The sequence below is a fragment of the Schistocerca gregaria genome, chromosome 6, assembly GCF_023897955.1.
Source record: "Schistocerca gregaria isolate iqSchGreg1 chromosome 6, iqSchGreg1.2, whole genome shotgun sequence".
In the NCBI taxonomy this organism is placed as follows: domain Eukaryota; kingdom Metazoa; phylum Arthropoda; class Insecta; order Orthoptera; family Acrididae; genus Schistocerca; species Schistocerca gregaria.
In genome coordinates this window covers 83,938,073-83,956,397 of record NC_064925.1, presented here as the reverse complement: position 1 = coordinate 83,956,397, position 18,325 = coordinate 83,938,073, and the positions used below count along the sequence as shown (strand labels likewise).

The window sequence follows — 18,325 nt, the reverse complement described above, 5'->3', positions numbered from 1 at the left end:
CATTTTCACGCAATTTCGGTGTATACATCCTGAGAAATCAGTACCCAGAGCAACCACCACTGCCCGTAATTACGACCTTGATACGCCTGGGCATTAAGTCAAACAGAGCTTGGCTGGCGTGTACAGGTACAGCTCTCCATGCACCTTCAACACAATACCACAGTTCGCCAAGAGTAGTGACTGGCTTATTGTGACGAACCAGTTGCCCGGCCACCATTCACCAGACGTTTTCAATTGGTGAGAGATATGGAGAATGTGCTGGCCAGGGCAGCAGTCGAACATTTTCTGTATCCAGAAAGGCCCGTACAGGAACTGCGACATGCGGTCGTGCATTATCCTGCTGAAATGTAGGGTTTCACAGGGATCGAATGAGGCGTAGAGCCACGGGTCGTAACACATCTGAAATGTAACGTCCACTGTTCGAAGTGCCGTCAGTGCGAACAAGAGGTGACTGACGTGTAACCAATGGCACCACATACCATCACGCCGGGTGATACCCCAGTATGGCGATGACGAATATACGCTTACAACGTGCGTTCACCGCGATGTCGCCAAACACGGATGCGACCATCATGATGCTGTAAACAGAACCTGGATTCATCCGAATAAATTACGTTTTGCCGTTCATGCACCCAAGTTCGCAGGCGCTCCTGTCTGTGATGCAACGTCAAGGGAAACCGCAGCCATGGTCTCCGAGCTGATAGTCCATGCTGCTGCAAACGTCCTCGAACTGTTCGCACAAATGGTTGTTGTCTTAAAAACGTCCCCATCTGTTGAGTCAGGGATCGAGACGTGGCTGCCCGATCCGTTACAGTCATGCGGATAAGGTGTCTATCTCGACTGATAGTGATACGAGGCCGTTGGGACCCAGCACGGAGTTCCGTATTACCCTCCTGAACCCACCGATTCCACATTCTCCTAACAGTCATTGGATCTCGACCAACGCGAGCAGCAATGTCGCGATACGATAAACCGCAATCACGATAGGATAGAATCCGACCTTTATCAAAGTCACGAGGCCTCACAATAACCTTTCACCAGGCAACGCCGGTCAACTGTTTGTGTATGAGAAATCGGTTGGAAACTTTCCTAATGTCAGCACGTAGTAGGTGTCACCACCGGTGCCAACCTTGTGTGAATGCTCTGAAAAGCTAATCATTTGCATATAACAGGATCTTCTTCCTGTCGGTTAAATTTAGCGTCTGTAGCACGTCATCTTCGTGGTGAAGCAATTTTTATGGACAGTAGTGTAATAACAATGAGCTAGAAAGCAAATTAAGAGAAATATAATCTGCACCTTTCTTAAAGAAAACAGAAGTAATAAATACAAATATATTCATTTAGAAGAGAATAAGAGGAAGATAGGGAAGCATAGATGTAATTGTTACCCGTCACAGATCGGAAGGGGAAGCCTTGTATTTATTTCGAACCTTAGCCTTTCGGTTTGACATTACAAATTTTCTACGTAATGTGACTACATATTAAGTGTAATTATTTACTATTAAAGGTGATGAGTTATAGTGTTCGATTAAATTGTAAGTTTACTAAATTACTTACACTTGTTAAGTGGACCTTAAGCAAGAAAAGCCAGTTGCTTTCTACAAGTTGTGGAAATGTGTGGCGAATGCTCTTAATAAGTTACAGTTCGAATGTGCCCTTTAGGCAACTACTGTCGGTCAAGCTTAGACTGGTTATAGCTGTCAGATCTTCATGCAGATCGTCAGAAAGATAAATCTCGCCTTGAGATCATCGAGTTATATATTTCCGACACAGCATTTTTTTTATTTTTATGTTCCTATGTATATATTGTTACGACTTGTGCAGCACTTGGTAGAAGCAGACACAGTGGCTGCGCCAAAGACTGAGACGACGTGGACTTTTACAATTATTCATTGAACTTCCTTTACAATTTCTCCCCCGTCGTCGCTGCACAGCCCTGCGGATCCCTCCGCCTGGCTGCTGCTGTGTAGAGTCTCCGCCAATGCGCGCAACGCGCCGCCGCTGATCGCTCTCGGGAGCCTCAGGCCACCAGTGCTCCGCTGAAGCCAGGATGCCCTGTGGTTGAGATGAACTCGTCGCCGCTCTGCGATCCCAGTACGGGCACGCCCGCGGAGCCGCGTCGCCGTGAGCTCAGCTGCCGACGCCTGCTGCACCATTGGCTGGGAAGCCGTCACGATGTCGGCGAGGTCCCGTCATGAACGGACCACGCGCCGTGGGGGCGGGGTTGCCGTGAAGTCCGGGCGTCAGTCCCCGGCGGCGCCTGTGGCCGAGACCGCGCTGTGGCCGGTCCTGCTGGAAGTTCTCGCTGTAGTTAGTCAGCCATGGTACCGACCGAACTCGGCCCGACCTCCAGAGCTGAAGTTGACATATGGCGGCGAACGGATGACTCCTTCGAACTGGAACAGACTTCCGGAATCGTCACCTATGAAGATTGAACATTCGGACACGGACCAAGTCCGTCCTCAGATCCGAACTGCTTCCTAATGGCTTCTGTCTGTTGCTGCCTGCGCTCCACTATTTATATCCGGCAGGAGGACGTTTTTTTTTCCCTCGGTGGTAGATTTTTGTTATTACACCTGCAGTATATTGCAGCGTATCTTGATGTGCTGGCCTCACTTCCCCTTACTCAGCACTCTCCAGGCTTCGCTCGGCGCTCGGTCTGTGTGTGTCCTTGGGTCTGCCTTTTGGTAGACTGCTGCTGTCAACAAGGCTATCTGTGCGTGCTTATTTCGCAACGCCTCGATCGCCGGCGTGCCTCTCTTATGCCATTCTCCACTGCGTGAAACAACGCATACTACATGTGGCCGCAACACTATGATGGTATGTTTTGCTATCTCTAACATTATTTTACAAATATGAATAGTTTGTAGCTGCGTTTGTGTTATATTTTACCCTGTTTATCATGCGTCTCCTCCATCTTCTGCTCCTGTATCACCATATGATTTTTTTTCTCTATAATTATCGCTGCCAGCGTGATAGATACATTTAGTGTGGCTGTGCATCTACACGGCCTCTTATTGCGTATTATTCTTGTAATATTTTTCAAATTACGTACGCTCTTCTGTCTAGATATTTCTGTTGGTCTGGGTACCTAAGGAAGTTGTGTAATACATTGTATCATCCTTTTACGTTCGGCTATGTATGGGAGTTGCAGTGCACTATTATATGTTCGAGGGAGCAACTTTCCCTGGGTGCGGTTAGTGCGCGAATCGTTCCACGTTTTGGGATAGCGCGTTTTATTGCTAATCCTTCCCATATGCTCCGCAAGAAATCATACACTCTCCGGTCTTTATGTCATGTGTCCCACTAGCTCTGCCATCTATTCACCGGCCAAAGGTGGTGTTCATTCATGACGTCTTATTCTGTGACTGCTTTTGTTTTGTCCCTGAAGCCCATCTTCATCCAGTGTGTTGTAGTGCGGTAAATGAGGTAACTGTCGTTTCTAAGGACGCTGGGGATCACACAAAGGACTTCCACAGGTGCAGTTCTAAACCGCAGGACACACTCTTCGCCCTGTGTCGCACAATAGATGTGCTGGTTGCCAGGCGGTACATCCAACCAACGTTCTGTGCTGTATCCATCTTTTTGACTTTACAGCTCTCTGTATTGGCCGTGTTTGCAGTTAAAATTTTTGGATGTGAGGTCCGCCAGTTATGCAAAAAACCGTTTTTCTCAGTATCCAAACATGTTTCAGCACCACCCAACCACAATAGAAACGGGCTTAAGAATACTAAAACCCATCCATAGCCTATACAGGAAACTGTCCATTGAGGTAAACTTCCATATACAGAAGGCAACAGCAGAAGGAAAATAGGTCTTAAACGAATACACTACACTCTGCAAAGGCACATTATTTAACACATTAAAGGAACTTTACAAATAAAAGCAGCACAAACAGATAAAGTCCACACACATGCACACACGCACACTCACACACGCGCGCGCGCACACACACACACACACACACACACACACACACACACACACACACACACACACACAAACACACACACACACACACACACACAAAGATAAAATGCAAACAAATGAACGCTGACTGGGCTGGGACAAGTAACAAACCACAATCACACTGTGTTCTGGTGTAGTGAAAAGTGTTTTACTACGTTATTTGTGGAAAATACTTGTCATAGTTACGTATGCATCACAATATCTCAGCATGATGCGGACAATGGAAGTGCTTGCCACACGAAAACGTAACTAAATACGAAAATAGGCCCGAAAACATCGCGAAAAACTAAATTACATTCTAGAAGACAGCAAAAAACTTTCTCATCGACATCGTTTGGTTGCAGATGACAAGCTACCTGTAGTAATTAACACAAGAAGTGATCCGGAAAATTCATGTACACCAAATGTAAAGGTATTTACAAAAAGAAATTATCTCTCGTTTGAACTAAAAATGCACATAATTTTATAATCATTTAACAAAATGTTCACATTGTAGAATAAATAAAGAAGAAAACCCACTGATGTCGAAACGTGTTTGGGTACTGAGAAAAACGGTGTTTTGCATAACTGGCGGACCTCACATCCAAAAAAGTTCTGTGCAGTGTTTTAACTGGACTCAGTTTTAAGTTCTTCGGGCTGCAGAGAGACCAAACTCCCATTTCAAAACCAACAACCTGGAATTAATTTATCGTATCAGTTCACCTGCGTTTGCAGTACGCATTGTTACAGCCATAGATAATTTCAAAATTTTTGAACTGACTTGTTTTGCATCTATATTTTCATTAGTGATTTACGTAATTACTTTCTGGACAAACTAAAGTCACAGTGGCAGTATTTCCAGAATACAGAGCCGTGTTACAAGAATTACATCTTGTGTTGGCTCAAATGGTTCTGAGCACTATGGGACTTAACATCTATGGTCATCAGTCGCCTAGACCTTAGAACTACTTAAACCTTACTAACCTAAGGACATCACACAACACCCATTCATCACGAGGCAGAGAAAATCCCTGACCCCGCCGGGAATCGAACCCGGGAACCCGGGCGTGGGAAGCGAGAACGCTACCGCACGACCACAAGATGCGGGCTCTTGTGTTGGTTTTAGAACGTTCTACAAAGGACTATTAAAAACTATTGGCTTTTTTGTCTATCACAACACTAAATATATTATCTGATCAAAAGTATCCGGATACCTATTAATGGAAATTAAAATTGGCTAGACTGAAATTTTCACTCTGCAGCGGAGTGTGTGCTGATGAAACTTGCTGGCAGGTCAAAAATAATGCTCCGGACGGAGACTCAAACTCGAGACCTTTGCCTTTCGCGGGCAATGGCTGAATGTGTGTGTGGGATAGGCAACCCATTCTTCCTCAAGGGGCAAAACCAGACGCGGTAGTGATTTTGGACGCTGCAGTGTGGAGTGAAGTCGACTCTCAAATTTATCCAAAATGTGTTCCATCGGGTTCAGGTAGGAACTTGGAAAACACGAGTCCATTTTAGGAAGGTTGCTGTCCACAAACCATTCTCTCAGAGACGTTGATTTATCAAAGGGTCTTTTGTCATGCTGATACAAATCACCCATCGTCTCCGAACAGTTGTTGTGCTCTTCACAGGACACATTACTGTAGAATGTATTCATATCTTCTCACATTTAGCGTGAACCATGGAAAACAACCCAGTACGTTGTCATCTCCTCTGTACTGCACTGTTGGCCCAACCCATGATGGCGGGTAATGTTCTCCACGCATTCGCAAAGGACAGTCATTTCCATCGGGTGATTCAGTAGTCTAGATCACTCGTATCCAGTCGCCCACTGACCAGTTGCTTCGATCTTCACGCCCTCGGCACATGATGCGTGGCTTACCATTGCTTTGCAACTCACAGTCATTGTGTTACATGGATCGTTGGTAGCACATTAAGATTCACCCGTGATATCTTCCGCTTGTATCACGCAGTCGTTACAGCCACCCTTTGCAGTGCACGGCGGTCTCTGCCTTTCAGTACATAAGGCCTTCGTGATATTGGTTCAACTGTGGTTCGGCCTTCGCATTTCCACTTACCAGGTCTTATGAAGTGTGTTTTAGGGGAGGCATTGGATCCTCACTTACAGGACTGTCTGTTGACAAACTCCGGTTACTCCACGGAAGAGTACCTTCACAAGAGTACCTTAATAATCACTGCTCTATATTATTTTACAGATAATGTTAACACAGTAAGACAATATTGTTAATTACTTGAATGCATTGCTGTCTTATAAATAATACATCTTTGCCTTCGTTCCACATGCCAAAGACATTTAGCCGCAGAATGCTTGGAATAACACTAACGTAGTGTACTATAAAAAAGGTCTCAAGGTATTAATATAAAGTACGAATAGTGAGTGAGTTAGTGGAATTTTAAGACACTGGATGAGCTTTCGGGACTTCAAATTCCCGTCCAACCATACAGATTTAGATTCCCAGAATCCAGATTTAGTTTCTCCATGCTTTCTCTAAATCATCTTTATTTGTGTCGATAATTTCCCGTAAGGGTTTTTGCATGATTGTATGAACGACTAATTTTACGGCTTGGCAGCAATTAAGTGCACTACGTAGCCAAAACAGACTCAAATAGTGCTTTGCGTCAGTTTTCTTCTTAATACAAATGCGCTCCCTCCATATACCATACACGTAACTTGTCTAAAAGACGTGTATAAATATTGTCCGGTATAAAACAATGCTACGAAGAGAGTCCATACAACCACATCCATATAGCTACACTATGTGATCAGAAGTACCCGAACATTACCAAAACATACGATTTTCATATTAGGTGCATTGTGCTGCCACCTACTGCCAGGTACTCCGTATCAGCGACCTCAGTAGTCATTAGACGTTGTGAGAGAACAAATGGGCCGCTCCGTGGAACTCACGCACTTCGAAAATGGTCCGGTGATTGGGTGTCACTTGCGTCATACGTCTGTATGCGAGATTTCCACACTCCTAAACATCCCTAGGTCTACTGCTTCCGATGTGATAGTGAAGTGGAAACGTGAAGGGACTCGTACAACGCAAAAGCGTACAGGCCGAACTCGTCTGTTGACTGACGGAGACCGCCGACAGTTAAAGAGGGTCGTAATGTATAATAGGAACATATCTATCCAGACCATAACACATGAATTCCAAACTGCATCGGGATCCACTGCAAGTACTATGACAGGCGGAAGGCTTGCACCCCTTGTTGTTTTGCGTGGCGCTATCACAGCACAGGCCTACATTGATCTTTTAAGCACCTTCTTGCTTCCCATTGGTGAAGAGCAATTTGGGAATGGCGATTGCATCTTTCAACATGATGGACTACTTGTTCATAATGCACGGCCTGTGGCAGACTGGTTACACGACAGTAACATCCCTTTAATGGACTGGCCTGTACAGAGTCCTGACCGGAATCCTATCCAAAGCCTTTGGGATGTTTTGGAACGCCGGCTTCGTGCCAGGCCTCACCGACCGAAATCGATATCTCTCCTAAGTGCAACACTCCGTGAAGAATGGGCTGCCATTTCCCAAGAAACCTTCCAGCACCTGATTGTACATATGCCTGCGAGAGTAGAAGCCGACATCAAGGCAAAGCGTGGGCCAACAACATATTGAATTCCAGCATTACCGATGGAGGGCGCCACGAACTTTTAAGCAATTTTCAGGCAGGAGTCCGGATACTTCTGATCACATACTGTACACTGTTGCAATGATAATGGTAATATCCTTTTCTAGCTTGGTTGAAACGATGAAATTGTTTTCAGATACTTAATAAAAATTAATTTCACATTTTAAATGAAACCTATTATCTCAATATCGCTGAGCAAATGTGATAATGCTGATACAGAACAGAGTAATGAAATTTATTCTCACTCAAATTATAATTGTAAGCAGCCTTGCGTAAATGTAGTGTGTTTTAAAATTAGCTCTTTAAAGTTAACTCCCCTACTTACGTCGTCGGGCGAAAACCGTAAATAAGCGATATTCCCAACTTTAAAGTAATGGCTGCCTGTGCATCATTACAACAAACGAAAGGCTGAAGGTCACACGAATTTCTTGTATTGTTATCCTCACAATGCTCTCACATGGACGGAGATGAAATGAATACACACATACACATATTGTGGAAAGGCAGTAACATACAAGAAATTACGTCCGTAGTCTTTAATTCCAGAACACAAGTAAAAAGCATAAAAAAGCATCAAAGATATTCATACAGATTTTATAGACTATGGTCTCTTTGGGCTATTACAATACGTAACATATAATTACATCCATTTCATCAGTGACAATATGAACTAAATTTCAGCATTCTTTCACTTCTTGCAGTTTCAAATTTATTTACGACTGTGGGTAATCGGCGTTTGTAGATTAACACGTAAGTTTTCTTTCTCTGACCTCCTTACACTTTCTTCATGCGACACATCTTTGACAAAATTTTTCCAGTTTCAAAGATGACACGGCCCATTTCCTTCCTCGCCCATCCGCTGTCGGAGGTTTGCATCCCATTCCGTCTCTGTACGACAGTACAGCTTCCAGGTGACGTTTTGACATTTCGTTTTTTTTGACGTCATTGTATTCCAGTAAAGCTCTCGCTGTTAACCTAGCCTATGCTTAAACCCGGTCTTTCACCGAGACTTGTAAGAGAATAATTTTACGGCGACTCGCAGCACTCCTGAGCAACGTCAAAACGTTGTGGAACGTCTCCTTGTTTGGATCGGGCTTCAGTCCGTCGTAGCATACCGGCAATGAGATAATCGATCCAGCCCTGGTCCAGATTATCCCATTCTTCAACGGAAATCCTGGGTATGTAACACAGAGTACGTGGTCTCGTCGACGTCCAAAAATAGATTTTCAGTTGACCCCCCCCCCCCCCAAGTTAGAAGGTTTATTGTTCGGATAACCTGCAGGCCACTTCATTCTGGCGATCCTAGCATGCTGAAGAAACGTGTTCACTAGACCACGCCAATGAGCATTAGTAGTGATCAACGAGGGTGAAATTGTCACCAAGATGGTAGCAGAGTCTCTGTGGAACAGCGAGACTGTCTTCAACAACCACGAGAGGTCTACAGTGGCCCCATATAATGACGCCTCAGAACATAACTCCACCATTACCTTGTTGCACACAGTGCTGGAACTGTTAGGTATTACTGGGTTGTCTTCAAACATGTTGTCTGCGATTATTCTGTTACAGACGACTTTCGTCTTTGAACAACACCTGACTCCAATCCTGGGGCGTCCATTCCGTATGATTTTTTGTCCATCCGTGAATGACTCCCCGGTGTTGTGGTGTATAATGTGGTGCGCGACATGATCGTCAGTACTGGAGACGCATCATGAAGTCGTCTCCTAACAGTTTGATGCGATACATTAAGTCCTGATGCCTCTTAGAACTCCCAATTCATCTCTGGAGCACTCATCCCACTGTTCATTTGACTCAAAAGTCGAAGATATCGACCGACCTATGCTCCTGTAGAACTTGGACGGCCTGTGCAATGTTAGTCCTGAACATTACCTGTCAGTCGGAACTGATTCTATGTCCGCCGTTTCTGTGTCTCGGGCTCACACGCCGAGCAGCTTCCGAGGTTGACAAGCCTTTTGCGTGAAATTTAAAGAGACAGATCCGATCTTGGGTCGCGGTCGTCCTTCGTAGCATGAAAGACGGTCGTAGTACTGTCCCACAGACGCTAGTAAAGCGTCCATACTGATACTTTACTTCCAACTGCAGTCTGTTTCAGTGTGGCGTTCTACCTGCAAAAAGTATTCATCGGAACAGTGTGTATGTTTACTCACAACGTCAGGTTTGACTGCATCTAGATCAACATTCGGCAAGCCACGTCACGGTGTGTGGTGGAGAGTACGTCTGGTACCACAAACTGATCCTCGCTTCCCTCTTCCATTCGTGAATGCCGCGTGGGAAAAATGATTGCCGGCAAGCCTCTGTATTAGTTCTAATTTCTCGAATTCTTGCAAGGACTTATTATATTGACCCATTCTTCTCGGAAAGTACTGTCTCGAAATTTTAATAGATAGCCTCTCCGTGATGCACAACACCTCTGTTGTAGCCCCTGGCACTGCAGTTCGTTGAATATCTCTGATCTTCCTTTCGGTAAAGGAGCAGTCACAATAGCAGCAAACCTGTGCGTATCGATGTGATTCAGAACTCCTTTTGGTAAGCGTGCGTAGGAGTTGAATTTTTCATGGGATGCATGAAGCCAATAGTGCAAGTGTAACAAGTGAAAGTGAATGTGGATGATCTGAATATAATGTCCATTAGACCACGACATGTTGGACCATGAGATTATGTTTCGTAGGGGTGTGGTAGGCCCACCTGGTTGGCCGTGCGGTCTAACGCCCGGCTTTCCGGGCGGGAAGGGGCGCCGGTCCCTGGCACGAATCCACCCGGCGGATTTGTGTCGAGGTCCGGTGAGCCGGCCAGTCCATGGATGGTTTTTAGGCGGTTTACCATCTGCCTCGGCAAATGCGGGCTGGTTCCCCTTATTCCGCCTCAGCTACACTATGCCGGCTATTGCTGCGCAAACAAGGTCTCCACGTACGCGTACACCACCATTACCACGAAAACATAGGGGCTATATTCGTCTGGTGTGAGACGTTACCTGGGGGGGGGGGGGGGTCTACCGGTGGCCGAACAGCTCAATAACCCTGGGTTCGGTGTGGGGCGGCGGAGGGGTGAAGTGGACTGTGGTAGTCGTCGTGGGGTGGCGGACCACTGCGGCTGCGGCGGGGACGGAGCCTCTTCGTCGTTTCTACGCCCCCGGTTAAAATAACATAACAATAACATAAGGGGGTGGTAAGAAGTGAACACTGTCCTTTTCAAAGGACTGTCACATCGTATTCACCTGAGGTGACCTCAAAACCGAAGAAAAATAAACGTGGTTGGACACTCCTAAAAGCGAAGGTACTGACTTATACCATCTCACCCAATAACAAACTGATAATGAATGTATGTTGCGGTATACCAGGATCTGCAAAGCTAGAGATGATAGGATTCAGCCGGCCGGAGTGGCCGAGCGGCTCTAGGCGCTACAGTCTGGAATCGCGCGACCACTACCGTCGGAGGTTCGAATCCTGCCTCGGGCATGGATGAGTGTGATATCCTTAGGTTAGTTAGGTGTAAGTAGTTCTAAGTTCTAGCGGGCTGATGAACGCAGCAGTTAAGTCCCATAGTGCTCAGAGCCATTTGGACCCTTTGTTAGGATTCATACGATTTATTATGATTTATTTCTTTATATGTACGTTTCAGTGAGATGTATAAGGATTATATAAACGTACAGGGTACTGGAGGTTCAGCACCTGGCTGCAACCCATTAATTGTTTTTGCCTGTTTTGGGGATATTGTTAGACGGGTAGAATGTGGTGGTTTCTACATCTACATCTACATGATTACTCGGCAATTCACATTTAAGTGCTTCGCAGAGGGTCCATCGAACCACAATCATACTATCTCGCTACCATTCCACTCCCGAACAGCGCGTGGGAAAAACGAACACCTAAACCTTTCTGTTCGAGCTCTGATTTCTCTTATTTTATTTTGATGATCATTCCTACCTATGTAGGCTGGGCTCAACAAAATATTTCCGCATTCAGAAGAGAAAGTTGGTGACTGAAATTTCGTAAATAGATCTCGCCGCGACGAAAAACGTCTTTGCTTTAATGACTTCCATCCCAACTCGCGTATCATATCTGCCACACTCTCTACCCTACTACGTGATAATACAAAACGAGCTGTCCTTTTTTGCACCCTTTCGTGTTCTCCGTCAATCCCACCTGGTACTGGTCCCACACCGCGCAGCAATATTCTAACAGAGGACGAACGAGTGTAGTGTAAGCTGTCTCTTCAGTGGACTTGTTGCACCTTCTGAGTGTCCTGCCAATGAAACGCTCGCCTTTCCCACAATATTATCTATGTGCTCTTTCCAACTGAAGTTCTTCGTAATTTTAACACCCAGGTACTTAGTTGAATTGACAGCCTTGAAAATTGTACTATTTATCGAGGAATCGAATACCAACGGATTTCTTTTGGAACTCATGTGCATCACCTCACACTTTTCGTTATTTAGCGTCAACTGCCACCTGCCACACCATACAGCAGTCTTTTCTAAATCGCTTTGCAACTGATACTGGTCTTCGGATGACCTTACTAGACGGTAAATTACAGCATCATCTGCGAACAACCTACGAGAACTGCTCAGATTGTCACCCAAGTCTTTTACATAGATCAGGAACAGCAGAGGTCCCAAGACCCTTCCCTGGAGAACACCCGATATCACTTCAATTTTACGCAATGATTTGCCGTCTATTACTATGAACTACGACCTTCATGACAGGAAATTACGAATCCAGTCGTACAACTGAGACGATACCCCATAGGCCCGCAGCTTGATTAGAAGTCGCTTGTGAGGAACGGTGTCAAAAGCTTTCCGGAAATCTAGATATACGGAATCAACTTGAGATCCCCTGTCGATAGATAAGTTCAGGTCAAAATTAGTTTTTAGGAGACACTTGGTCAGGAATGGATGTCTGAGCAACGGAGGACTGCTGCACCCCCAAACAGATTCAATATGTCGCATCATCACTTCTCCATATTACGCTGTTCGGCTCCTACCAAGCTACATTGCAGCATCCCCCAGCGGATTGTCAAATGGATCCGCACCCTGAAAAGGGTATGGGTCAGTGTGCGCAGTAGTTTTGTATGGGTCAGCGCGTACAGTGGTTGAGTATTGCCACTTGGCTTTGTCCACAGTGTCGCCCTCGCCTGGTCCCGGGCCCGAGCTGTCACCGTGTATCATCCCCGTGACGGGAGTCGAGGGGTACGTCAACCGCAGCGACATCGACCGACACTGCCCCGAGCGCGTCAACCAGAGCACCCTGTGGCACAGCCCGCTGGAGGGCATGTGGGTCATCAACGTCACTGTCGGCTGGAAGGTGAGTCCACAACATCGCTCCTGTTGCACTGCAAGAACAGGTGGCCAAACTGTGTCATGCCAGTGTACTGTTGTGTGATACAACTACGTAAAAGTAGGTAATTTGAACATGAATGTTGCTAACGATGAAATCATAGGACATTACTTGTCATTTCAGTTGTTACTGTGAGCCTGATCACATACGAGGTGAATCACCTAAAACTTCCACCGCAAACATTGCGGAAAGTGCTGCTGATTAGCTATTTTCACGAATGATAGTCACGGGCTCGTGTTGGTAGCCAATAAACAGATTGAAATATTGTTTTAAGTGTATTTTTTGTACAAACATATACTTTTAAATGGAACAATGGCTATTCGCGATGTTGTTGACTGGTCTGATGCAGCTCGCCATGATACTCTATCCTGTGCAAGCTTCTTCATCTCCCAGTACATACTGAAACCTACATCCTTCTGTATTTGCTTAGTGTATTCATCTCTTGGTCTCCCTCTACGATTTTACCCTCCAGGCTCCCCTCCAATGCTAAATTTGTGATCCCTTGATGCCTCAGAACATGCCCTACAACAGGTCCCTTCTTCTTGTCAACTCCTCTTCTCTCCAATTCTATTCAATACCTCCTCATTAGTTATGTGATCTACCCATCTAATCTTCAACATTTCGAAAGCTTCTATTCTCTTCTTGTCCAAACTATTTATCGTCCATGTTTCACTTCCATACCTGGCTACACTCCATACAAATACTTATTCGCGCTAACAAACTAAAATTAGGGTAAAATAGAATTTCAGTGGTGTTTGTTGCAGGATTCTTGTGTCTTACTAATTATCGTATTTTGAAAAGTTTCCACACCGACACTTGTTTGATCTATTCGACATGCTTAGCTGCTAGGTACGACGGTTTTATGTTTGCTTACAATATGCTTGTGTATTACTTGAGTGCATTGCGACTTCACAGGCAGATTGCGTGTGGCAGTCCAAGCAGTAGTTCGCGAGTGGACAATGGGATTTACTGACGCAGAAGAAGCCGACTTTCTCATGGTGTATGGAGAATATAGGAGGAATACAGTTTGGTCTTGTACGGTGTATACAGAAAGATATCTCAATAGATCTTTTCAAGTCGTACCGTAACACCTAGACACCGTGACAGAAGGAAACAAGTGACGACAGAAGAAGGGGGCATTAATGTTCTTGCTGCTGTTGCAGTTCATCCGCACGTTAGCTTCCTCGCAGAGGTACGAGACAGGCAAGCGTCCTACGAATTCTCCCTCGAGAGAGGTTCCATCTCTCTTCGTCAAGAGCTGCATGGAAACGATTGTGAGAATCGTTTTACCTTCTGTACATGGGCATAAGACAGGATACTCCAGTACCTTGTTTAGTGATGAAGCCACAGTTACCAACCATGGCCTGGTCAACTACCAAATATTTGCTGCTGGTCTGTTGAGAGTCACCGTTGGCATCGTCAGGTGGAACGTCAGCGTCCATGGAGTGTAAACGTGTGGTGTGAAATAGCGAACCATCACCACATAGGCTCGCTTCTCACAGACGGAACACTGAACGCTCCCAAGCATTACAGTCTCCTAACAGACCATCTTCGACGGATGTTAGAAGATGATCCTCTTCAGACTAGAAGTAACCTGTGATACCATCATGGTGGCTGTCCAGTACATAGTGCACGAACTACTGCAGCGAGTTATCACGAATTGTTTCCAAATCATTGGATTGGACGCAGAGGATCAGTAACTTTGCCGGTCTGTTCCCCAGATTTGGCCCCAGTAGACTTTTCTGTGGAGAAAGCTGAAAGAGGATGTCTACAAGGACATACCAACTACATCCGATGCTTTGCAACGATGTATTACTACAGCCTGATCGGACATCTTTGTTGAAATGTTAGCACATATGATGCAGTCATCCAATACCAGACTGGAAGCGTGTATTTCCGCAAACGGTGGTCATTTTGAACACAACCTGTGATGGTCAGTACTCTCGTTACTGATCAGGATCACAAAGCTAGTATATGCATTTGTGTCCTACCACAGGTACTGTGCATATGTCGATGCGGAGATTTTTCAAAATCTCTCTTAAACGATTCTCACTAGAATCTGGCAATAAACACCACTGACATTCTAATTTACCTACTTTGTTCCATTTAAAAAAGTGTACATTTGCACAAAAATATACGTTATCATTATAATATGTTGATTGGCTATCAATACGAGCCCCTGACTACCAGTCCTTTTAGCAAAAAACCGCACATCAGTCGCACTTTCAATTCCCGCAATATTTTCGGTGCAAGTTTTAGGTGAATCCCCTGTGTACGACGAATTGGAATACTAACTTAGAACTGTTATCTGCAGCTATTAAAAACTCTTTTAGCACTTATCTGTTGAGAAGAGAAGTGTCTCGTCCAGTATCAAGCCCAATGATGGAAAGACATCGTGGACGTTATTTATCACAAAGAGGTGATACACAAATCAGTATAACACTTAGACGACTTCGGCTGGTGCAAATCGATCTGATCTCTTCGTATGTCCAGAGGTACCAGCCTTATTGACCTGTGTGGTAGACAAAATTTCGGGATGTTCAAAAATTGCATCCTATAGTGTTGCGAAAGAGTCGTTTTCTGTTATTTTTTTGTAACTGAATGTTTGAGCCAGTCTCTGGTGCTAACACAAAAATACCTTTAAATCTGTTTTCGTCCTGGATAAAGAGCGTGTAAACGATGAAGGACAGGAACGTTGTAGCGCAAATTTCCTTCGCTTTATCGTATTCTAGATTTATTTGTGAAAAAGAAAACCTGTAACAATGTAACATCTGCAGGCCATCTGAAAACATCCTGAAATGTCTTATCATGAATACACGGGCCATCAATTTGCAAGAAAAGATCATGGGTCGAAAAAGTTATATCTATTCTTGATGACGAGTACTTCATATTTCTCTCGTAAATCTTTGTTCATAGGTAGAAATTCAGAAAAGATACTCAAAAATTTCCACATTTCCAGTCGTTCATTAAAAGTAATTTGCTCTACTATTTTAGGTAATTTCGTTGTAACACAGATTTAGTGTTAAAACATACATATTAAAAATATCGAATTTCTTTACATTTGAACCAATAGGCCGCGCCGCTCGAACTGTCAACACAACTGGCACTGCTAAGAGTATCCTACGACTTCCATATCGCTGGCAACAGGTTATACACAATTCTGGGGACTACTTTGAAGAGAAGTAAAACTCTGAAACACGTATCTGTTTTGTACGAGCTGTAAATAAACAGTTGCCACAATTAATGTTCCAACCCTCGTATATTTTGAAATGGAAAAAGACTATTGCTCCATTAACTATCTCAATCTGTAATTGATGTGAAGTCATCTGGTCGCCAGTTCCTTATGAATACACAAGAGACTTTGATCTTAATAACATTTCTGCTTGTATTTGCAATACATTGACTACCTTATTAACTCACTAATGGAGAAGTTTCTGATACTATACCATAAAGAATCTGACATGTAATATCTGAATAATCTGAAGGGAACGATGAAAGCTTTTCCTGCGGCATTACTCGTCTTGTGAGTGATAAGCTGCGTCCCGTGATGATTTCCAGTGCTAAGTAAAAATCTGTATATCAGAGGAGCACTTACACTTACGGCACTAAATATTCATTGTACATAATCAAATACATATATTTCCTTACATTTTCTGCTATCTACGGCGCTCTCTTGAAACACAGAACATATTCTCGATGTGTTAATATACTTATTGTTACGACGTGCCTTCATATGGCTAGCGCTCATAACATGTTCCTTTCCCTGACTATTTTGCAGAGGACCATCCCGTTTCTCACTTGATCAGTCTACTTAATTTTTACTTTCCCTCCGTGGACACCACATCCCAGACGCCTCGATTCCCTAAACTTCTGATTTACCATAGTATTCGAGTTCGTGGCAAGAAGCGAGCACTTCTTGAGCAGTAACAGCTGTGACTGAGATCGCCTTTTGCTTCTCCGATGACATGACTTGCAGCCAGATTCCTGTTACCGGATCTTTAACCTCAAGATAACGTGCGCAGGCGAGAGAGGAAGCGGTGCAAGTATCTTAACTTTCTGAAGGAAAATTAGACGCGAGTTACTGTCCTGGAAGTTTGAGATCTCATTTCAAACATGTGCGTGGAATGACAAAGAGAGCTAAATTCGCGAATTAAATGCAACGTAGTATCATTGGAAATTCGGTGCTACGTCAGGTGCATTGACCCTTTCTCATTTGATTGTTGCAGTACTTTACAAGGACAGTTTGTTATGTCCATTGCAAGGGGCCTTAAGATTCTCTATACGCTAAGAGCCCTGTTTGCAAATTCCCCCTGGGATGTGCGCCGTTTTCATCAAGGATTCCTCGTATGGAAATGCGACTGCGCTAGTCAACAAAAAAGACAGCCCCTACCTATGTCCCACTTCTGCCGCTGCGGCACACCTCTAAATTATCTCACAGAGTACTAAACCGGGAACACAAATACTTTGTCTCGTGGCCGCCGTACTTGCCCATGAACAAAGTTTCTGTTTTTGCGCTCGTTGCTTGTATTGCCTAATATTAATGAGCGCTTGGCAGTTTGCGCCTGCAGCCGGATACGTGCTATCGCGGTATGAAGTTCAACTCTTGCAGCGATTCATGACTTTATGGGATAATACAGTCTCTCTGCAGTACAACTGTGGCCTGTCGCTTGTATAAAGCAGCGGGTGTAACCACTGAAAGTAAAGGATCACTTCTCTCTTCCGAGAATTTTCATGTGACATCCACTCTCTACACCCGTCGTATGGAATGTTGGATTAGTTTTCTGGTATGCACCGCCTAACGAAATTTAAAAAAAAATAATAATATATTGAAGAGCCAAAGAAACTGGTACACCCACCTAATATCTTGTAGGACCCAGCGAGCATGCAGATGTGCCGCAACACGACGTGGCATGGACTTCACTAAACTGTGAAGTAGTGCTGAAGGGAACTGACACCATGAATCCTGCAGGACTGCCCATAAATTCTTACGACCACGAGGCGGTGGAGATCTCTTCTGAACGACACGTTGCAAGACATCCTAGATACGCCCAATAATGTTCATTTCTGGGGAGGCTGGCGGCCAGCCGAAGTGTTAAACTCAAAAGAGTATTCCTGGAGCCACTCTGTAGCAATTCTGGATGCGTGGGGTATCGCATTGTTCTGCTGGAATTGCCCAGGTCCGTCGGAATGCACGTTGGACATGAATGGATGCAGGTAATCACACAGGATGCTTACGTACGTGCCACCTGTCAGAAACGTATCTAGACGAATCATGGGTCCCATGTCCGCGGCTCGTGTTCTTGCGGCAGCGTCTCGCTTCCCGCGCACGGGGTCCCGGGTTCGATTCCCGGCGGAGATTTTCT

The 18,325-nt window shown here is 44.8% G+C and overlaps 1 protein-coding gene across 1 annotated transcript in view; it reads left to right on the top strand.

The window, feature by feature from the left end:
• LOC126278735 (neuropilin and tolloid-like protein 2) overlaps positions 1–18,325 on the top strand; it is a 958,390-nt gene that overhangs the window by 446,582 nt on the left and 493,483 nt on the right. The window contains exon 5 of the mRNA XM_049979012.1: positions 12,748–12,929. Within this exon, the coding sequence (XP_049834969.1) occupies positions 12,748–12,929 (182 nt within the window). The remainder of the gene's footprint in view (positions 1–12,747; positions 12,930–18,325) is intronic.